We start from the raw sequence: 21,548 nt of genomic DNA on the forward strand, positions 1-21,548 counted from the left end.
CCGCAGACGCGCTAGACAAGGTGGGATGGGCTGCATCCATGTCTGGTGGGCTTCTCCAGGTACTCTCCATATGACGTGCTCGTCTTCCTCTCTTCCGCCACTTTTTGTTCAAGCAATTGAACGCACGCGCGGGTTTCTTCTTCTTTTTCTTTGCTCCTGGCGTCTTTAACATGTCAGTGCCGTCATGTTAATTCCACCTCTTGCCCGCGCCGCCTGTCGGCCGGGTCTTCACGCATCCACGCTGCGCCTTCACCCTGTACACCACGGCATCCGCGTCTTCACCTCGTCTCCTCTCCATAGAAAAGATGCTCATGGCGAGCGGCCAAAGCCAGCATCTCAGCCGGCGCTCGAGGCTACCAAGCCCGCAGCCAATGCTACGACTGCGAAAACCAAAGTCGCAAAGGCGGACCCGCTGCTGCAAGAACAGGTCTTGACCAACAAGGAACAGCGCAAGGCCGACTGGGCCATTATCAAGGAAATGTCGCAGTACTTGTGGCCAAAGGACAACATGGGCACCAGATTCAGGGTTGGGCTGAGTGTGGGGTTGCTTGTTGGTGCAAAGCTGCTCAACGTGCAGGTCCCCTTCTACTTCAAGAGCATTGTAGACGCCATGAACATAGATTTTGCTGCTGTAGGCGGTACCGCAACTACAGTGGCAGGCTCCATGATTATCGCCTGTAAGCTAGACCCAGTAATGCATACTCGTCCCATTTTGGCTGAGACTGCGACCAGACGGCTTGACCCGTATCGGTGCCACTGTATCCCAAGAACTGCGAAACGCCGTCTTTGCCAGTGTTGCCCAAAAGGCCATTCGCAAGGTGGCCTGCAGTGTCTATGAGCATTTACTAAGGCTGGACTTGAGTTTCCATCTATCAAGGCAAACTGGAGGCCTGACAAGGGCCATTGATCGTGGTACAAAGGGCATCAGTTTCTTGCTGACTGCCATGGTCTTTCACATTTTCCCCACTGCACTCGAAATCTCACTTGTATGCGGCATCCTGACCTACCAATATGGCTGGCAATTTGCCCTCATCACCGGCACTACAATGACTGCTTACTCTGTCTTTACCATCATGACCACCTCGTGGAGAACAAAGTTTAGGAAACAGGCCAATGCTGCTGATAACAAGGCAGCTACCGTTGCAGTCGACTCTATGATTAACTATGAAGCTGTCAAGGTATGTTTCAAGGACAGGGTTTCTAGTTTTCCCTATTAATGTGTGCAGTACTTCAACAATGAAAAGCACGAAGTCAGGCGTTATGACAAAGCCCTTCAGGACTACGAGAAAGCCTCCATCAAGGTCGCCACTTCCCTGGCCTTTCTCAACTCAGGTCAAAACATCATCTTCTCCTCTGCTTTGACTGCCATGATGTATCTCGCTGCCAACGGCGTCGCAACCGGACAACTGACTGTCGGCGACCTTGTCATGGTCAACCAACTCGTCTTCCAACTCTCTGTACCCCTCAACTTCCTCGGCTCCATGTACCGCGAACTCCGCCAGAGCCTGCTCGACATGGAAACCCTCTTCAACCTGCAGAAAGTAAACGTGACCGTCAAAGACAAGCCCAACGCTCCCCCACTGGTCCTCAAGACCGGCGAAATCAAATTCGAAAACGTATCCTTTGGCTACCGTCCCGACCGCCCGATCATCAAAAACCTCACCTTGACCATCCCCGCCGGCAAGAAAGTCGCCATAGTCGGTCCCAGCGGCTGCGGAAAATCCACAATCCTCCGCCTGCTCTTCCGCTACTATGACCCGCAGGAAGGCCGCATCTTGATCGATGGCCAAGATATCCGCGACGTCAATCTGGAGAGTCTACGCCGTGCAATCGGTGTGGTACCTCAAGATACGCCTCTCTTCAACAACACCATCCAGCACAACATCCACTACGGCAATCTAGACGCCACTCAAGACCAAGTCCGCGAAGCAGCACGGCGCGCCCGTATCGATGAGACCATTGCTCGGTTCCCTGACGGCTACAACACCATGGTCGGCGAACGCGGCATGATGATTAGCGGGGGTGAGAAACAGAGGCTCGCCATTGCGCGACTGGTCTTGAAGGATCCCCCGCTTTTGTTCTTTGATGAAGCTGTATGTTTCCCCCCCTACTTCCAAAACTCCCTCCCTTCCCTCCCCCCCCCCCTTTTTTTTCTTTAACTAACAACACGGGAAATTAGACTTCGGCGCTAGATACCCACACTGAACAAGCACTCCTGACACACATCAACTCCCTCGTGAGAGAAAAGAAGCGCACGTCGGTCTTTGTTGCGCATCGCCTTCGCACGATTTACGACTCGGATGTTATTATCGTGCTGAGTGAGGGCGGAGTCGCGGAGAGTGGAACACATCAGCAGCTTATTGATCGGAGCGGGTTGTACAGTGAGTTGTGGAGTGCGCAGGAGACCATGTTTGTTGAGGAGGAGGAGATTGTGGAGGGAGAGGATGAGGTGAAGAAATAAGTTTTTTTTGATCGCCTTTTATTACATCAGGTTCTGTTGGATAGGGTCGAGGTGACTGAACGTCGTAGATTTTTACTTGGAGCAAAAAAATCGTTGTTTATTAAATTCGTACCCACACGCACACAGTCTTTACTGACTACCGTTTTTTTTCCCTAAGAGTGTGACCCAGATTTCCATAAACCCCAACCCCCTCCCCATTCAGAAAGCTTTGTCACATAGACAAACACTCAACCCAACTCCAGCAACCCCCTTCCTTTCTACTCCGCCACCTCTGCCGCAATCTTCAAAATCTCCTCAACACTCTTCCTTGCATTCTTCGGATCCTTCGCAACACTCTGCCAAATCTCGCCATGTCTTGGTTCCGCCAATGCTGCTTTGGCAAGCGTATCCTGCAACTTCTCCTCGGTACCGTGCTGGAGCAAAAACTTGTAATACCACACCCACGCGTCTCCGAAATCACTGTCATGCGTGACTGCTTTGACAAACCAGGTCGCTGCCTTATCGAGGCGGCGCTCGGCCCAGAAGATGCGGCCGACGACGCAGAAGAGGAGGGCGTCTTTTTCGACTTTCTTGATGGCTTCGAGGGCGCGGGGTTTGCGTTGGGTACGGGATTCGAGATGCATGATCTTTTCTGCCCAGAGGAGCCCTGATTTGGGGCATTGTTGGAGGGCGCTGGCCATGAGTTGCTGGGCGGCGCTGGTGTTGTTTTGGCGGCGCTCGAGGCGCACTTGTTCGAGGAGGATTTGCTCGGATTTGGGGTTTTGCTGGCGGCCGCGGTCAAGGGTTGAGCGGGCTTTGACGATGGCGCCTTGCTTGACTTGGAGGCGGGAGAGGAGGATGAAGAGGACGGGGGCTTTGGGGGCTGCTCGGGTGCCAATGTTGAAGGCTTCATGAGCCTCGGGGAGTTTGGAGAGCTGCTCGTAGACTTGACCCTTGATTGCGTGGAGCTTCCAGCTGCCTGGCCAATTTTGCAATCCCTGGTTGCAAATATCGATGGCCATCTCGAAGTTTCCGAGCTGCCGTTCAAGCACCGCAGACTTCATGTAAATGCGGTCTGTAGCTGCAGACTCGCGCGCCACTTGCAGGAAGCTACGCGCCTGTTCATAGTTGCCGGCATCCACCTCAAAGTCGACCGCACGAGTGTAGAGCATCTCATTACCAGGGAGTGCCTCGAAACTTCGGCCCAGGACCTTTCGAGCTCCTTCAGGGTCACCTGATTGCCACATCTCTCGAGCATAAAGCAGCCAAAGCGATTCTGATGTCGGGCAGGCATTGACTGCCCGTTCGAGTACACTAAGCAGTGTGTCCATGGTGCCATGGTGCTTCTCGAGGTCTGCAAATGCATGCCAAATGGTCGTGCTGTACGGGAACACGGCAACAGCAAATCCCAGAATAGCCCTGGCTGTCTCTGGCTTGTTCCGGTTTAAGACGCTTCTTGCATCCTCCAGCCAGATATCTCGGCGTTCGTCGTCTTCGTCAAGGCCCCATCCAACAGTTGCCTTAATAATGGCAGTTGCCGTTCCCTTGTCGCCCTGCTCTTCACAGATTTCCGCCTGCGTAATCCACTCCTCTCGCTTAATCATGGCATTTTCCTTGATGAGTGACTTCACAGCTCGAGTCATGATCGTGTCCAGCATTTCCACCTTTCCTAGCTCTTCCTGAAGTCGGCAGGCGTGTATCCAAATGGCCCAACTGGTGGGAATGGCTTTGCGGGCTTTGTTGAGAATCTGTTGTGCGGCCTCTGGTTCTGATACACGCGCATACGAGATCCACAGCTCTTCAGATAGTGGGACAGTCTCAGTTGCTTTGGCGAATAAAAGTCGTACAGCATCAAGCTCCTCCGTATCATTGATCAGCGTTTTCCACAGTTCTACACTCTGAGGGTTGTGGTCCAAAGCCTGTCGAGTAACCTTCTTTCGCGCCGCAGGTGTCTGCTCTAGGTCAATCGCTGCTTGCCACAGCTTAACGGCCTTTGTGTTTTGCTTGATACCATTTGCTGCAATGACCTTAGCGTTGTGTAGGTTGTCACGGTTCAACCGGATCGCTTCCTCCCAGACTACGACAGATCGAGGGCAAAGCTCACAACCTCGCGCAATAACCTTCTTTGCAGTGTGAATCTTTCCCGCCACCTCTTCCAATCTTGCTAGCGCAACATACCCAGGTCCATTGTGTATGTTGGTCTTGACAGCAGACTCTAAAAGCACACGAGCCCGGTTGATGTCTTCTACCGGTACCTCTTCACCCATGGCCTCCTTCTTGCTTAGGGCAGTCATGTATCCCTTGGGGTCTACCGATGTTGCCGTACCAGAAGTTGTCGAGGTCTGAGCACCGGGTGTACTAGCTGCTGAATCGAGTCGTACTGTTAGGGCGGAAAGCTGGGCTGCACCAATACTGGCAAGATTTGTCGTCATGCCATCGGCGTCTCCTGTGGATATCGATGTATCGAGTTCGCCACTCTTGGATGCGGCAGCCAGTACGCTGTCGGGGACTGCGTAGGATCTGGCATTGGCCATGCGGGCTTCGCGCGCACGCTTGGCTTTACCCGTCATATCTCCGACCTCGGGCAAGGCTGCCCATTCTTCTTCGGAAACGCCACCAAGGGCACGTTTTAGATCGGCGAATTGGAGTTGGATCTTGGGGTTGTTTCGTTCGTATTCTTCGCGTTCTTTCTGTTCTCGGGCTTCCCTACGGCGGACACAATCGGTATCTGTTCGTGGAAAAAAACACGATGAATACTTCGACAATAAAGATAGAGGGGAGGGGCAGTGAAGAAGAAACGGGATGTACCAACCTTCTGGCTCTGCGACGTTTGTCCATTTTCTCATCAACTTCCTGGTAAATGCGATCTGCCTCGTCATCCTCCTTGTCGTAGTTCATACCACTCGAGAAGAGGCCGACTTCGTTATCAGGGTCCTGGAACCGGTCTTCATCTTCGTCCCTCTCTTCCTCCTTCTTTTCGGTAACACCATACGCAGATGGGGCGGCTTGGCCTAGCGATGCGGCGCGCTTTGCTAACATCTCCTTCATCTGCTCCTCGGATGGACCCTCACGAGCTGGACCGAGATCGCTTCGGGTTGTGAAACCCGTAGCTCCTCTACCCAATCCAGCCACATAATTCTCGGGCGCCGGCATCGACAAGAAGTCGCGTCGACTCATGTTGGCGGTATTTGTGCGGTTCTCCGATAGAAACGGTTCTTGGGTCCTGGGCTAGATAGATGCGCAGGATGCGCCAAAGACAATAGCTATCTGACGGTGGAACACCTGGAAGACGTGGAGAATTGATCGCCGAGATTACCGGTGCCAGTCCTACTGTCTTAAGACAGAGTTGTGTGTGATTGCCAAGTTTGGTGTTGGAAGCGGCGTTGAGCCGACGCGACGTCGATAATAATTTGAGACTAGGTTGACGCGCATCACGTGCACCCACCACAGCTCCAGCCACGCTAGCCCAAAAGGTATGTTTGCGACGGGCTGTTTCTTCACATGCGATCAATGGAGAGTCGGAGGCACGATGGTTGTGTTGATACCACTGAGGTCAGCAACGAAGATGTATAACAATATCTGGCTTCCGAAGTGGGCCGTGTGGTTTAGAAGAGGGCATCTTGGATTCCAAAAGTAGTGCATGGTCGTAGTAGCGCACATGCTTCATACACCGAATTCCTTGACATGATTTCCACCACATGGTAACATGCATTCCCATGACGGCCCAACCAAACCTGCGCTCAGTAATACGTCATATACGTTCAAGTAGCGTGGTTTTCCTTTTCATGACCATGCTCGCTCAAGGCGCAGCGGTTTGAGGTTCCGGCGCTTTCGCGTTCGCAGCGGGGAGGGCATGGCGTGGAGAGATGGGTGGTAGTGGTGGAGCTGGCTCCTCAGCCGCAGCTACTGCATCGCCCCTCAAGGACCGCCCACTACGACGCATCAGTATGCAAGTAGATAGGAAGTGCGTGGATCTTGCCTTTTCGTTTTCCTCAGCTTTCCTCCGAACCACTTCTTCAAACTCCGACTTGTGGATGGTCGTTCGGGCTCTGGGGCAGGGGACGTGTCTGACTGCAAGACACTACTCGCCTGACTGTGCGGGCTGAGTATGCTGGCCTCTGGTGTTGCGTCATCATCCTCGAGCGGCGGAGCCCACCTTTCGACATCACCATTGACTACGACGAACCAGGCCAGCTTTTCTCCTGGCGCGACCTTGTCCCGCAGCTCAGTGATGGCAGCGCGTTGGCCGTCGGCTATTTCAGCACCCTGGACTTCTTCTATATCTACCCCAAGCTTAATTTCGTGCACAATGTCACAGACGTATGCGTGGGGCTGGTCTTTGACAGTAAAGTCGTCAGGATCGTATTGCTCAATGAATTGCAGGGTTGGCAGCTGGGCCATGGTCTCTGGCCATTGGTCCTTGAAGTTCTTGGTCATGCAAGCAACTGTCGCAGGGGCCATGAGCCACTCTGGGGCGGCATCGTCGAGGTTCTGGAGAATAATGTGTATGCGAATCTGTGCACGCGGCCAGCGGAACCCATGTACAAGCCAGGTGGGCATGACGGGACACTACACCGAGCCGAGTCGCAACTGGAAAGAAAAAAGCGCCGTGGACGGGAGAGAGTGGGTTGAAAAGTGGATTTGAAGGGAGCGGCAGATTTCGGAGAGCGGATGCAAGTAAGCAGCGACAGACAGACATGACAGACAAGGCGCTCAACAGACTCTGGCGAACAGGTCGTACATGCTTGTTTGCAAGGCAGGGTCAAGTTCCGAGACGAGGGTTTTGGCGTGGTCTAGGCAAAGCCTGCCGACCGTGGGCGACTTGACTGTAAGTACGGATACTTGCGCTAAGAAAGGAAAACAGCAGCGAATGCGAGACGAGACGAGACCGCACAGTGGGCTGGCAACAATCAAACCACAATAAGGGCAACGGGCCCCGATTGGGTTTACATAGTGTGCCGGTTTGTACATTCACGGTTGCTGTGCCGAGAGGGTTGCGGGGGGAAGTCGGGACTAGCACTGGGATCAGGAGAGCTTGCGACGATCCATTGCAAGCTACCGCTCAGCCCCGCCCACGCTAATGCAACGTCGCTCCCGATGCTAAGTATACAGACTGGGTGTGGATGATCATACTACAGCACTGTACATCAGTACATGCTCTGTGCATGGCGTCATGGAAACACCAGACTGAACCCTATTCATTCCACGCCATCCCAACGTGGCATCATCATCATGCCTCTGTACGTCCTCCCCCCTTGCGCCACACTCCGCCGGAGGTCCTAACCAGCAGATAGGCACCTACTCGGCAAGAAGGTATGCTATACAACTCTCAATTCGCAGCAAAATACCCCTGACACGTCTCTCAGTCATGGAACGTCTACAATGCCGACAATGTAGCACGCGTCAAGGCCGACGAGGCTGCCGCCGCCGCCCGCGAAGCTGCCCATGAGCAGCGCATGCAAGAGCTCGACGCCCAACGACGCGCTGCCATTCTACGCGGTCAAACGCCTCCACCGCTGCCCGAGGAAGCCTCGCCAAAGCACTCAGATGCGCGGGCTTCGAAGAACAGAGATGAGCGCGGATATGGCCCAAAGAGGAGGAAGCTTGCTGGAGAGGATGACACCGACATGGACATCCGCCTGGCCAAGTCCATGACAGCTCCGGATGAAGATGACAAGAACGATGCCAAAATCTTGAAACTACGAAGCACAGCCAGCGACGCTCCTCTGCACGACCATGCCGGCCATATCGACTTGTTTCCCGTCGACATTAAGGAGGCTTCGAAACGCGAGAAGAACGCCGAGGTCGAGAACGAGAAGCGCAAAAAGGAAAGGGCTTTGGAAGACCAATACACCATGCGCTTCTCGAACGCTGCTGGAAAAGGCGGAATAGAGCAGCCCTGGTACGCGACTCAGCAGAAACCGTCGCGGGATGATGGGAAGGACCCAGACAGCGCACGCGATCTAGCACCATACGAAGGCTTTGTGAATAAGGATGTCTGGGGCAACGAAGATCCACGACGCAAGGAGAGGGAGCAGGCGCGAATATCATCCAACGACCCATTTGCTTTCATGCAACAAGCCCAAGCCCAACTGAAGAAGGCCAAACGCGACAAGAAGCTATGGGCCGAGGAGCGTGACCGAGAGTTGCGAGAACTGCGAATGACACAAGAGCAGGAAGATAGTAGGAGCAGACATCATAAGCGGAAAAGAAAAGACGACCATGATGACAAGACTCGTGATCGCGACTCTGCTAACTCCTCACGACACAAGCATCGTCATAGAAGTCGGGGCCGTAGCCGGGACCGGCATCACCACAAATCTTCACATCGCAGTGAGAGGCGACGGAGTCGTAGCAGAAGTGCGGACTACGATCGCCATCGAGATCGGCATCGGCACAAACACCGGGATCGCTCTCGCGAAGGGCATGAAAAGTCAAGGGTGAAGTGATGTTAGAGTACTTGTGTAAAGACTATGAAGGGAGACTGAATCCCCAATCTATGAGTCCTTGGTTCAAATTAATAGAATAATGTCATCATCATCGTTTCATCCCCCATGTTTTAAGATTTACTCTAATTTTCATGTTATATCATTTTGTTTTTAACTATTGGAGATATGGAATTTGTAACAAACAAGAGGCGATAGAAGAAAATTGGAGACGGTGAGACCGGTACAACTATGGTTATTTCAATTCTGTTATTCTAATCGCATGCGAGGAGATGCCATATGTTATCTTTTTGATGAATGAATATACTTCGAATATAATTAGTTCAACGGGTCAGGTACACTATTTGCACTGCTTGGATTGAGAAACACTCAATTTCTAATGCGTCTTTTATTTCTTTTTTTTCGTTACTTATATATGCTTTTATGGTGTGTGAGTTAGATGAAATCCAGGTGTTGAGATAATTATAGCGAAAATTGGATATGAAAAATATAGCGGTGAAAAGATATTCTGCTTTCGTGAACAAAAGGTACGGATTTAATAGTGAATTTGAAGTCTTTTGAAAGATAGCTGGATTTTATTAGAATTTGATACAAGTCTGTCTTAATTTCGACCATTTCTAGCGGTACGCAGAAAAGCGAAGAAATTAATTTGATACCAAGTGAGGTGGCTACGGGAGACAAATTCATGAATCTTGGTGTGCGCTAGTTAAGCTTTTAGAAAAACCGATAGACAGAAATCAAAGAACTAATTTCAACTCGATTTCTTATGAAAAAGAGTATAAGTTGTGATCTTTGGTTTTCAAGACCAAAGGTAGGGAAATGTGTAATTTCTATGTACATGAGTCATAGTGGAATCGCGTGTGAATTGCACTTAGAAAAGCCGATCAAGAGAGTTAGTCCACCACTCCACTGAAATCCAGTTTGGAGATCAGTGATTTTCAAAGCCATGGCGAATTTTGTCGATACAAGAATGGGTATATTGCACATTAAAAACCTACCTACGAGTATCTGCGCCATAGAAGAGAAACTCCTTTTGTTCCACTGGTAGTATCAGCCAGTCCAATCAACCTCTCACCTACACTCATTACGCCAACCCGATCGTCAAATCTTATTATCCGTACCCTTCTCCCTAACCTCAGTATCCCCCGCGCCACCAACCCGCTCATCCGCAAGATCATTCGTAGAACTCTGCGCGTGCAAATCAAACAACGGCTCCATGGGCTCCACATTCCGCCTCAAGACATGCTTCTTCAGATACCATGGCAACTTCCTCCTATAATATGCAGAAAACTGTCGGTTGCCCACATCAAACACGGTATCGAGTTCCTCGAGCGTAAGGGCTTTGGTTTCGGGCAACAGGAAATAAGCGTAGAAGAAGCCGAAGAAGTTCCAGCCGGCGTACCAGCAAAAGGCGCCGGTGGGCGTGAAGGCGGCTTCGAGGGCGGGCCAGGTGAGGGAGAGGATGAAGTTGAAGCCCCAGCAGGTGGCCGTGGCAAAGGACATGCCGACGTCGCGGAGGTGCAGCGGGAAGGCTTCGGCCGAGTAGGTGAAGGGGACGGGACCTTCGCCGGGCGAGTAGACGGCCATGACTGAATTGGGATATTAGCAAAGTCTCTTTATGACTTTTTTTTTCGCTTCGCAAAACAGCGGAGTAGACGGCGGCGGGGGCTGGACTTACAGGTATAAATGGCAGCGGCGATGGATGCAAGACGGCCCTGTGTTGGTGTGCCGTCTGGGTTGTTAGGCAGGTAGAAAGACAGACCACACCAAAGCAGGCAGATTCCCATGAGTGGGAAAGTGGTTAGGAGGAGATTGCGGCGTCCAAACGTGTCGATGGTGTAAATGGCGGGGATGGCGAAGAGCCAGTTTGTTATACCCGTGCCCATAGAAGTCAGTAGCGCTTCCGAGTCACTGAAACCGGCGGATTTGAAGATAGATGTGCTGTAGTAAGCGATGACCTGATAGAAGAATATGTTAGAAAATGTTGTTTGGTGACAATTTGGAGAGGGGGGGGATGTGACATACATTTACTCCGCAGAATTGTTGCATGAACATGACGAAGAAAGCGCTCTGAGCAGCACGTCTGTTACGACGGACCAGGAAGAACTCTCGAACTGGGTTTCTGCCCTCACGTTGGGCATTTTCGATCTCGAGAAGCTTGTAAGCGTAGTACATGTCACGTGCTGCTTGTATTTTGTTCCAGCGGAGGCGACAGAGAGACTGGAAGGCTCGGTCGAAATTTCCTTTTTCCATATACCTTTATGTCATCAATACTTGTTGCATGTACTTTTTTCAGTAGATAATACGTACCAGCGTGGCGATTCTGGACAGAAATAGACTTGAAGACAGACAATCAATGGAGGTATGCTGGTGCTGGCCAACATCCATCTCCATGGCGAATTTGGTCCTCCGATGACAGTCACATTCTGGAATGCAACGGATACGATAAAACCGAGCATTATTCCAAAGGCAGTCCACATCTGCCACATCATCGTGAGGGCTCCACGGATAGTCTTTGGTGCAGACTCTGCGGCGTAGACGGGAGTAGTTGATGACTTTGCGCCGACAGCGAAGCCTAGCATGAATCGAGCGGCGAGAAGGTTTGGCCCTATTTACAAGGGTTAGTGCATGAAATGAGCACAGTTGTACATAGATGACTTACAGCTCTCACAAACCGCCATCCAGATACCGGTAATGAAAGATATGATACATGAGATGAAAATGGTACCACGACGACCAAAGAATTTGTTCAGTGGCGCATTGGACCAGCAGCCGATAGCCGCAGAGCAGAGGTAAGGAGCACCATTAAGCAGGCCGCGAAGCCACACTTGGTCTGCACCGATGTTGAATTCCCGGAAATAGAATTCCTGCAAACATGATTAGCCGGGGGAAAGGTGTCAAGAAAACAAAGTTGGTGAATTGACGGACCTGAGCGCCATTCACGGCTGTTTGATCCATTCCTTGAACGATAGCGGAACCAGCACAGAGAACGACCAGGAAATACAACGTGAATGGCTGAGACCATCGATGAGAAACCTCGCGTCTGAGTATGTCTTTTTCTTCCTCTGATAGGACATTCACGTATTCGAAGCCGTCCTCTCGCTGGCCCACTCGGGCGATCAGTGCGCCCTTGCGGAAGGAATCAAGGTCGTCTTGGAGCCCTTTCTCTGTGCACCAGGCTTCGACATCAGCCAGGACCTGTTCCTCACTGAGGCCCGCTAGAGGGTTACGAAGTTTGGCAGCGACAGATGCTTGTCGGTGTTGCGAGCCGGTATGTTCATTATGCTGTGCGGTGTTGAAGTCGGACTTGCTGCTACCCGAAGACGAGACGGTGGGCTCAGTAGCTTCGATATCAGGCTTACGGCGAGACATGGTGATGGCTAGATACGACGGTCGCGTCTAGGTGAATATTTCCCAGTTCAAGGGAAACCCGCCGATCACAAAGTGGATAAGACAAGAAGACACACAGCAGGCACGAGCGAACCGCGACCGCTCGAGTTATATAGTCATTCTGGGGGCCACAGAGGATTACCCGCTTTTCTCTCCATGAAAGAGCGGGTCACTGTCTGCCCCAGAGATTTGTCCCCATAGTCTCTCCACACCATCCAACATGTTGGCACATGTAACCATACATGGCAACCAGGCAACGGGGTAGCCGTACCAAGACGTGTAGTTGTGTTTTCATAGAGCAGCCGTTTCTGGGACTATGTCATAGTGGATACATCGTTCTTGGGAGCTTCTCGGCGGAAGCGAGTTCTGTACTTGGCAGCGGAGCGCACCACTCCTCCCAAGAAGGCACGTGAAGTCTGCCGGTAGGCTGGCCGATGGCTTTGGGTTGGTTCCAACCAATCAGAAATATAGCGGCAAGCGACTCGAGGAACACTGGTTGTGATAGCCGCTGACGACACAACGCGGTGTGTACTTGGCGTTAGGCGGGAGGCGTACAAAGCACTTGGCGAAGAGTATCATTACTAAAAAAGGCAATCCGCCTTATCCACTCGGCATCAAGATCCGCTCTCGAACTCAACGCACTTGAAGCTGCTGTAAGATTCAGTCCTGAGAAGCGTGGGTCCCGCGCGTAGTGAGCCCTGGATGTTGTCGGGAACTGTTAGAAGAATGTTAGTGAATCATCTGACCATCGCACAGACGTAGAAAAAGGAAATGCGCAATATCTTGGATGGTTTTGTCAGCTGCGTAGCGGGAAAGTTTGGTGTTAGATATCCATTCCATTGTTATAGCTGAGAAGCGATCAACGGCCAGCAAGCTTGGGAAACTTCTTGCCAGTCGTCTGTGCATGTAGGTGTATGTATTCACATCTGTTACTCCGGATTCTAGCCACAGAATAGTGGAGAGCATCGATCTGGCCATCAAAGGGTCCGAAAAGCCTAGAAATCTGTTGAGACCAAGAAAACACTTTTGCTGCTAGTGCGAGGCTTCAGTCCACTTGGGCATTTGCCCATGCGCCCCGCAGTAACAGATCCTCCAGCCCCTTCGCTACGGTCTCATTTGAGGTTTTCAGCTTCAGATAGTGCTGGTTGGTTATGCGTTCGTCTTCAACCCAGATGTTGGTTCCGTTAGGATATACATAGTTGTAGCCATTTGCGTTTGCATATTCGAACCAGTTGCCCAGACCACGACCAGCATATACCATTGCCAGATGATCCCAGGAATACTGTGAAACATTGGCGCCACCCCACCACTCAAAACTCGTTCTTACTGGGTCGCCAGAGGGGCCGCATGTAGTGAGTCGTGCCCCTGTCAAAACTTGCACACCGAGCTCGGCTCCGATAAAAGTCATGGGTACAAGGCTCGGCCATGTATTAACAACATGCGGTGCTTCTTGGATGGCAAAATTGTACTCTTGATCGAGGGACCCCTTTGCGAGGTATCCGCCACCCATCACCACCAACTCCTTTACCTTGGCCTTCACTAGGCCATATCCATCCAAGGGGGAATATTTGTCTGCCGTAGAGTTCAAGAGACCTGAGAGAGATCCCATAAATCCAAGTGAGATGATTGTTATGCTGCCATTCTTTGCCTCGCCAAGTGTTTTGCGATACAATTCCACAGGGTCCAATGTTTTGTTGACATCGAACCAGGGAACAGAGCCTCCAGACCATCTGGCAGCCACCCTGCTCGCATATTCTTTCCCAAAGGGTTCAGAAGAGGTCACATTGGTATAAGGCCTTCGTAGTCCAATGGGAAGGGATGAATACCCGTAGTAGTTGACAATTGCAGATGCAGCGAGCGCCGAGTATGTAGAGTTGACGTTGACATTTACAGCTAACAGTTTGGTGTTGGGTAGAGTGGAAGCGAGAAGGAGCGCTGCAGTGTCGCTAATGTAGTGTAAGTTGGAGTTTTAAGCGTAGTTGGCACGTAGTAACCGTACTCAATCGCGTCGAAGAGATCAGTATCCACAATAAATTCTTTTGTTTGCTGATTTGCTGAATCGACAAATGACAGTACCGATAAGATAGCCAGCGCATATCTCCATTTTGAAGCAGCGAGCATGGCGGCTAGAGATCGAATTTGGTAAGATTCCCAGCCCAGACCGAGGGTAGAGAGAGAGAGTGTGTGTGTGTGTGTTAGAATGTGCAATGATTCTCTTCGCAAAGACGGAATTTAAGCAAACAGCCTCTTTGAAGGCTACGATAAGACGTGTGTAACATCGAGCACTCGGTCCGTAACACAGCCCCACTATAAAAAGTCCACGGTATGTAACTTTCCACTGAAGCGACGATCCCGATGGCATCAACCGCCTCTGCAACGAGATATGGGCGATAAGGAAACATCGGAATTTATGCCAGATGCTCGCGAAACACACTCGGAAATAATGCAAACACGATGAAACTGTGTCTTTTGCTAATGTTCATACTTGCGCGAAGTTGAGGATTGATGCTGCTTTGAACGCAAAGATTGCAGTCGACAGTATGTGGGCAAATGACGTGATCGCTTTGGGCAAGTGCCGATTTCGAGGTGACATGGCGTGCTGCAGTCGACGTGTATCTCCGCACGCCGCTTCCGAACCCCACAATACAACAAAGACATAGTTCATGAGCATGAAGAAATCTCTCAGTATCTGGTTTGCGATATCGCTACTTGGAGTGCTTGCTTCGCACGGAGATGGCCCAAGCGCACAGGAGGTCATCGACAGGCTTCATCTCGAACCAAATCCAGAAAAAGGCTATTATCGACAAACATTCGAAGATGCCGCCAACCTCAACAATAGGTCCTACTCTACGGCTATTTATTACCTGTTGGAGGGTGACGTTGGTCCTTCATACTGGCATCGCATCGTGGACGCGGTCGAGATCTGGCATTATTACGCAGGCGCACCGTTGAAACTGGATCTGTCGTGGAATAATGGGACAGCGACTGAACATAAACTCCTAGGAAACGACATCTTCGAGAATCAGAGTCCACAAATCGTCATCGAGAAAGGGCGCTGGCAAAGAGCTACCAGTTTGGGCACTTGGACGCTTGTTGGGACAACCGTGGCCCCAGGATTCTCAGAGGACGGCTTTCAATTACCAGGACCAGAATTTGAACCGAAGAATAGCATATAGGGATGGGTAAAGCTGTTTTCCTTGTTCAACGATGAATTGGGTTTGCTCAAACTACACTCCACATCAACACTAAGGCAAGTTGCTTGTATCCAGACGCGGCACAGCGACGACGTTAGATGACAACTAGATCCAAGTGGGCAAATTATCAAGACAATGTCACTCATTTATCGCTTCACATTCGAAAAGACCAGTTGCATAGCTTCAGAGCATGCCATGAAATGGAGTGTAGACCTGTCAAGCCACTAAGCCTCTAACCCATCAGCGGTAGTGGCGCAGTAAGCCTGCTCACCCTACTCGTGTCGCTCTCATTTCCACATGTCCAATACCGATTGGTTTCTTCCAATCAGAATTGTGCGGCATGACATACTCGGTGTCGATTGTCCGTTCGCTTACTTACTTCTCGGACTTCGCTGGCTCGCTTAAGACACAGCTCTGCCGCCATGGCGCTACAGACCCCGATGCCAACACCGAGTTCATGGAGGTATGACCGAGTGCAGAAGAATAACGCATCTCATCGCATGATTTTTCTTTGGGAGACGATTACAAGGAGTACAAGTGGAGTTGGTGTATTGTTGAGATTGCCGAGACACACAATCCCGCATTCTAGTAGTATGTGATAGAAATCTATTTCCATATAACACTTGCCATTAACATAACAAATTTAACTCGAAGACAGCTTTGGTATCGGTGAACCTTCTAAAACTTGTCCGATGAAGCTTTCGGATAACGTACTAACAAAGAATGCATTCTAGAACTAGCGTCATGCACGTAACCGGGAGATCAGTAGGTAAGCACTAATTATACTTTCCAGTACTTACCTTTTCTAGCAACCTGGAAGTGCATGTGAAATTTGATCGAAGATAGCCCATACAGAACAGGAATGAAGCCTAGATCACATTAGACTTGGACGGCTAAGAAATACTGGACGAAAGCTTCTTGGAATGTGTTTTTGCAGAATATCCAGCCCGAACTGCTGCCCATTTTGACAGATGCATGTGAACTTACCTAAACTCGAGAATCAGACTAGTCAACGAAGCGTTGGGAAGTCGAATCGCTCAACCTCTAGACAAATGTTTTGTTTTTCAATAGGTTCAGTTCGTTTGACTTATCATTTGCACATGTTTTCTCCTGCATTTACGTGCATTTGCTAATAAGTCTAGTCTAAACGTCCGGCCTTCGGACTTCCTCTCGATGAAGCACAAATGACCTAAATACCTGGGTCCCATGATAATGAGTAATTGGTTGCAAATCAGCACATCACGAGAATAGGCACATGTTACAGCCATGGCCGACATCTCATCAGACATCTCGCTTCTATTAGCTATACTGGACAACCGCCTCAAACTATTCAAAAATACCGGATTCGGTCTGTCAGACTTGGACTGTCGGTTTCGGAATCCGTAAATCCTTCTGTGGCTTTGAATAGCCCGCCATTCCAACGCTAAACTTGACTTGAAGAGAAAACAACAATCAAAATTTCCGTGTAGATGTTGACTATCTTAGAGACGGAATAGGTAGCTATTTGCGGGCTGACTTTTCCACTAGTATGTGTTCTTGAAAAGGCCGCTCACTATTCGACGCCTTCAACCGTCATCACAACACCAAATTTCCGGCGACTGTGGATAGAGCTGAACATCCTCTCGTATTCACCTACTAACATGGAAACCGGGTGTGTATCTCCTGAGTCCGTGAATATTGAAGGCGTTTTATGAACAAGACTGGGCTTGTCTAGTCGTACGAGAAGGATAACTCGTGATGCAGAGGATGAAGAGTCCTAAACACCGTGAGCGAATATAAGAAGTCGGAAACACGCTGCTTCTGAACCTCAGAGCAGAATCTAAACTGCAAGAGATACATTGGAAAGCGTCCTTCTCTTCCTTCTTCCAGTCTTTACAGAAGAACACTCATTTCTTTTCGTTGTACGGAGGTACAATGAAGTCTATTCACTTCCTTGGGACTGTCCTGCTCGGGCTTTCCCATTCCCTTGCCAACGCAGCAGCTATCCCCAATGAGTTCCCTGCTTTCGCCCCTTTTACGCCCAAGCGGGGTGGTCTCGAAGAGCGCCAGTCACCAGCCTCCTGTATCAATGTTGGAAATACTCCAAACACGAGGCATTGTTGGGCTCCAGGCTTCACGTCGTCGACTGACATGTACACGTCCTGGCCCAATACTGGAGTGGTTCGCTCGTACAATTTGAGGGTTGAGAACACGACGTGCAACCCCGATGGTGCTGGATCGAGGGTTTGCATGCTTATCAACGGAAGATTCCCAGGACCAACAATTGTTGCGAATTGGGGAGACACGATCAGGGTCACCGTACGAAACCTTTTGCAATCCAACGGTACTTCCTTCCACTGGCACGGCTTCCGCATGCTTAACAAAAACATCCAAGACGGTGTAAATGGTATCACTGAGTGTGCTGTGGCCCCGGGTGACTTCAAGACCTACGAGTTCCAAGCCACCGAGTATGGAACGACTTGGTACCATTCGCATTTCTCGCACCAGTACGGAGATGGTGTCGTTGGCACTGTTATTGTAAATGGACCTGCAACAGCAAACTACGACGAAGATCTTGGTGTGATGCCGATCACTGATTGGTACTACAAGACGGCATACCAAGCTGCCTCCATCGCCTTCCAGAACGGACAAGCTGGACTGGGTCCGCCAGTCGGAGATAACATCTTGATCAACGGAACAGCTAAGAATGCCGCTGGAGGTGGCTCATGGAACAAGGTCACTATCCAAGCTGGAAAGCGCTATCGACTACGACTTGTCAACACGGCAGTGGACACGAACATGCTAGTCAATCTTGATGGTCATCCATTCCAAGTCATCGCAACGGATTTTGTGCCTGTCAACCCATACAACACCACTCATCTCCAGATCGGAATCGGTCAGCGCTACGACGTCGTCTTCACCGCAAACCAAACAGCAGGAAACTACTGGTTCCGTGCTGTCGCTAACGGACTCTGTCAATCACGCGCCGCTCGCGAAGGCCGTGCCATCTTTACGTACCAAGGACAAACTGTGGCTGACCCTACTTCCACAGCCCCTGCTTCCCCATTTACGGCGTGCGTCGACCCAATAACAAGCCCCAAGATTGCAAAGGATGTACCCAGTAGCACCTTCGCTGCCCAGTCCAAGACTCTACCCGTCGCTTTCGGCCCTGTCGCGGCGAACGGTAACACCGTCCTGTGGACTATCAACGGAACCTCGATGATCATCGACCCGGGAAAGCCCACCATCAAGTATGTTGCAGAGAACAACAACAGTTTCCCTCAGTCGTACAATGTTGTTCAAGTCCCGTCAACTTCTGCGTCTACATGGACCTACTGGGTGATTCAACAAGCAGTAGGCGCCCCGCCCATTGCTCACCCCATCCATCTCCACGGACACGATAGCTACGTCCTAGGCGCAGGCGATGGCCAATTCAGCTCCGCTACGCACTTTAGCCAGCTGCGCTTCACAAACCCACCTCGTCGGGACGTCGTCCAGCTCAGGGGTGGCGGCTGGCTGGTTCTCGCTTACCCTACGGACAACCCAGGAGCTTGGCTGATGCATTGCCACATTGTAAGTGGGATATACGAATCCTTTGATTATGAACTACCATGCTGATATTCTCCCATAGGCTTTCCACGTAGGCATGGGTCTCAGTGTTCAGTTTCTCGAACGTAAGCAGGAAATCAATCTCCCTGCCGCCGGTTCCGAGTGGAACAACAACTGCAACAACTGGGCTGCATACAAGGCCGGTACTACGGACGTCTGGCCTCAAGATGATTCTGGTCTTAAGAAGCGATGGCCGCCTCTTATTGAGGGCCGTTCGACTTTCCGGCTAGACTAGGCGTCCCATATGCGAACTTTGGCAGCTGTGGCGCGAGCGTGGAGGGTGGTGTCCTGAGGTGTGGCCTTGGGGTTCAGGTTTTCTTTTTTGCCTCTCTCTTACGCGTTCTTAGCTTCTTACACTCGCTTCCACTTCTTTTGCTTTCCATGCAACTTTATCTCCTCTCGTCAGATCTTTCTGTTTGAGTTCGCGCACCTTGTCGCGGCTCAAACCTTGTATATATCCGGAACAGTTACTTTGTTAGTGCCTGTCAGCGCACCCGTACACAAATCAAGCCTTTCCTTATCTCGAGACCCTGGTTTGTTTATGTGAACTTGGCTTGCGGGGTTAGATGTTGGTCGAGATCGTCGGGTACGGTGGAGCAGACTCCGCCAAGGTACATGGCGCACAGGCGACCAACCAAGATCTCTTTCGAGAAGGCGAGTGGTCAAGTACGGGACCCTGCCTTACACCATGTTTCTGGGTAAATTCTGACAGCTTTCAACGGTTGGGTCAGCATCTCTTAGTCCCGGCCACTTTGCGGACCCACTAAACCTTGTATCGATTGCATGTGCGGTACCGCTGAGGCTCAATGGTGACATTTGACGAATAGCAGATGACATTCGACGGGACGACGGGCTGAAACCTGCAGCCCCAGGTTCTGCACCGGGCCTACTGCAAATTGTATTCTAGTCTGTTGAATAAACGACCAAGTCCAGTATAATAACTGATCTACCCCGCAGTTCCATGTGCTGACGGAGAGTAACGCGATAGGGAAGACCCCAATATTTCGTCTTGTACTCATAAATGAACATTGCCTCCTTCGAGTTTCGGACGGTCTTCCTTTCTTTCAGTTTTCTTCAGCAAAAATGGCTACTGTAACTTCCCCAGCGCAGCCGACTCACTCGCACACCAGCGTCACTTCTGATCAAATCGACAAAGAACCTAGACTCACACATGCTCAAACCAATATCACCATTAGTCCGGAACTCTTCGAGAAGTTGTACTTGGCGCCCAAGGTACCGCATGCCAGTGAACGCGTTACTCAGTACGCAAATGCTGTTCCTCTCGGTTTCTTAGGGTACGACTTGACAATGCGCTCGCTTTGGTATCGGATATACTAAGCTTTACTTCTAGTTTCGTAATTTCAACCTTCTCATTCGCCATGGTTCTCATGGGCTGGGGCGGTGCAAGTGGTCTGCAGTCCATTGCGTAAGGAAATAGTCAGTTCCTACCCTGTAGTTGCATACTAACAGTTACCAGTGGCATCTTCTTTTTCACTGGCCCACTTCTTCTTACAATATCTACCATCTTTCTTTGGATCCAAGCACAATTCTTTCCAATGATGGTCACTGGATTGTTCTCAGTTTTCTGGCTATCATTTGGACTGCTGCAACTCCCTTCGGCTGGCATTGCTGCTTCTTACTCAGCTACCGGAAACGCAGCAGAGGGCGCAGCAAGCAAAGAGTTGAATGCTGGCCTTGCGCTGTTTTGTATCGTCTGGGGCTTTGCTATGGCCACTTTCTGCATCTTCACGATTAGGATGAATCTGGTCTTCGTAGGGATCTTTTCGTTGGCAGCGACAGCTACTTGGTTGCTCAGTGCAGCATACTGGGAGGTCAGCAAAGCAAACTTTGATAAAGCAATGAAGTTGCAGAAGGTGTGTTTGAATCTCTTTCGTTGGGTTTTGTGCATTTTTCTAATATTTTGCAGGCTGGTGGCGCCTTAGACTTCGTTGTGGCGATACTGGGGTGGTACATGCTCGTTGTGATCATGATGGCTGAAATGCGCTGGACCGTCAATCTGCCAGTAGGAGATCTCACCCATTACTGGCACAAGACCGATATCGAAATTGCCGCAATGGAAAATGAAAAGAAAGACTAGGTCCAAAGCCAAGTTGTTCGTAGCGGATAGGCCGGATAGGCTGGCGGGAGGGGTAGGCGGGGGTCCGGATATTTGCACGTGGTCGAAACGTGGGATAGTAAGGTCTGAGTCGATGAACCCTGCGTCAAAATTTCACTTGGAAAAAACAAAGAACATGGCAATCGCAAAATACCATGTATCAGTACCTGAATTCTACCCGAGTGGCCTAAACAGTCTCATCTTATTCAAGACTTGGCTGCGATGAATTCTTGCAATCCTCGTACTTTCACTATGATTCCATTGACACACCAACACAAACAACCATTAACTTTTGCGCTTGCGAAAGGACAACAATACCCATGGCAAATCTCCAAAAGTTTGGTCTACTTGGCTAACCTTTTCCGAATCCCTAG

At 50.6% G+C, this 21,548-nt stretch overlaps 8 protein-coding genes across 8 annotated transcripts; 4 read left to right on the forward strand and 4 right to left on the reverse strand.

The window, feature by feature from the left end:
• Positions 1-77: 77 nt before the first annotated feature.
• On the forward strand, positions 78-2,546 carry PSV08DRAFT_2748 (P-loop containing nucleoside triphosphate hydrolase protein). Its single transcript, XM_014218547.2, has 4 exons — positions 78-677; positions 733-1,178; positions 1,227-2,093; positions 2,180-2,546. The coding sequence occupies exons 1-4, from the start codon at positions 185-187 to the stop codon at positions 2,459-2,461; spliced, it is 2,088 nt and encodes a 695-aa protein (XP_014074022.1). The 5' UTR covers positions 78-184; the 3' UTR covers positions 2,462-2,546.
• On the reverse strand, positions 2,538-5,617 carry PSV08DRAFT_358154 (PRP1 splicing factor, N-terminal-domain-containing protein; the record flags this gene model as incomplete). Its single annotated transcript, XM_014218546.2, has 2 exons — positions 2,538-5,146; positions 5,253-5,617. The coding sequence occupies 2 exons, from the start codon at positions 5,615-5,617 to the stop codon at positions 2,719-2,721; spliced, it is 2,793 nt and encodes a 930-aa protein (XP_014074021.1). The 3' UTR covers positions 2,538-2,718.
• A 428-nt stretch (positions 5,618-6,045) lies between these two features.
• PSV08DRAFT_193226 (uncharacterized protein) lies at positions 6,046-7,052 on the reverse strand. The gene is made up of 2 exons (XM_014218545.2): positions 6,420-7,052; positions 6,046-6,372 (listed from the first exon to the last, which is right to left on the reverse strand). The coding sequence occupies exons 1-2, from the start codon at positions 6,998-7,000 to the stop codon at positions 6,240-6,242; spliced, it is 714 nt and encodes a 237-aa protein (XP_014074020.1). The 5' UTR covers positions 7,001-7,052; the 3' UTR covers positions 6,046-6,239.
• Positions 7,053-7,550: 498 nt separating this feature from the next.
• On the forward strand, positions 7,551-8,996 carry PSV08DRAFT_193228 (uncharacterized protein). The gene is made up of 3 exons (XM_014218544.2): positions 7,551-7,680; positions 7,735-7,753; positions 7,807-8,996. The coding sequence occupies exons 1-3, from the start codon at positions 7,595-7,597 to the stop codon at positions 8,887-8,889; spliced, it is 1,188 nt and encodes a 395-aa protein (XP_014074019.2). The 5' UTR covers positions 7,551-7,594; the 3' UTR covers positions 8,890-8,996.
• An 884-nt stretch (positions 8,997-9,880) lies between these two features.
• Positions 9,881-12,258, reverse strand: PSV08DRAFT_346344 (uncharacterized protein; the record flags this gene model as incomplete). Its single annotated transcript, XM_014218543.1, has 7 exons — positions 9,881-9,927; positions 10,008-10,475; positions 10,565-10,844; positions 10,912-11,143; positions 11,197-11,494; positions 11,549-11,753; positions 11,815-12,258. 7 exons carry the CDS (start codon positions 12,256-12,258, stop codon positions 9,881-9,883), a joined length of 1,974 nt encoding a protein of 657 aa, XP_014074018.1.
• Positions 12,259-13,321: 1,063 nt separating this feature from the next.
• On the reverse strand, positions 13,322-14,397 carry PSV08DRAFT_398123 (inosine-uridine preferring nucleoside hydrolase-domain-containing protein; the record flags this gene model as incomplete). Its single annotated transcript, XM_014218542.1, has 2 exons — positions 13,322-14,222; positions 14,276-14,397. The coding sequence occupies 2 exons, from the start codon at positions 14,395-14,397 to the stop codon at positions 13,322-13,324; spliced, it is 1,023 nt and encodes a 340-aa protein (XP_014074017.1).
• Positions 14,398-14,921: 524 nt separating this feature from the next.
• On the forward strand, positions 14,922-15,452 carry PSV08DRAFT_358158 (RmlC-like cupin domain-containing protein; the record flags this gene model as incomplete). Its single annotated transcript, XM_014218541.2, has 1 exon — positions 14,922-15,452. Exon 1 carries the CDS (start codon positions 14,940-14,942, stop codon positions 15,450-15,452), a length of 513 nt encoding a protein of 170 aa, XP_014074016.2. The 5' UTR covers positions 14,922-14,939.
• A 1,932-nt stretch (positions 15,453-17,384) lies between these two features.
• On the forward strand, positions 17,385-21,156 carry PSV08DRAFT_367423 (multicopper oxidase; the record flags this gene model as incomplete). The annotated part of the gene is made up of 6 exons (XM_066093125.1): positions 17,385-19,022; positions 19,081-19,270; position 20,353; positions 20,410-20,484; positions 20,536-20,728; positions 20,986-21,156. 6 exons carry the CDS (start codon positions 17,385-17,387, stop codon positions 21,154-21,156), a joined length of 2,268 nt encoding a protein of 755 aa, XP_065949991.1.
• Between the last annotated feature and the right edge of the window lie 392 nt (positions 21,157-21,548).

Source organism: Bipolaris maydis (genome assembly GCF_028858645.1).
Source record: "Bipolaris maydis strain C4 unplaced genomic scaffold PSV08scaffold_1, whole genome shotgun sequence".
NCBI classification, from domain to species: domain Eukaryota; kingdom Fungi; phylum Ascomycota; class Dothideomycetes; order Pleosporales; family Pleosporaceae; genus Bipolaris; species Bipolaris maydis.

Coding starts and splice junctions, on each gene's coding strand:
- PSV08DRAFT_193226 (XM_014218545.2), bottom strand. CDS start 7,000: ATGCCCACCTGGCTTGTACATGGGTTCCGCTGGCCGCGTGCACAGATT. Junction 6,373..6,419: donor AAGCTGAGGAAAACGAAAAG/GCAAGATCCACG, acceptor GATGCGTCGTAG/TGGGCGGTCCTTGAGGGGCG.
- PSV08DRAFT_193228 (XM_014218544.2), top strand. CDS start 7,595: ATGCTCTGTGCATGGCGTCATGGAAACACCAGACTGAACCCTATTCAT.
- PSV08DRAFT_2748 (XM_014218547.2), top strand. CDS start 185: ATGTTAATTCCACCTCTTGCCCGCGCCGCCTGTCGGCCGGGTCTTCAC. Junction 678..732: donor AGGCTCCATGATTATCGCCT/GTAAGCTAGACC, acceptor GACTGCGACCAG/ACGGCTTGACCCGTATCGGT. Junction 1,179..1,226: donor TTAACTATGAAGCTGTCAAG/GTATGTTTCAAG, acceptor TAATGTGTGCAG/TACTTCAACAATGAAAAGCA.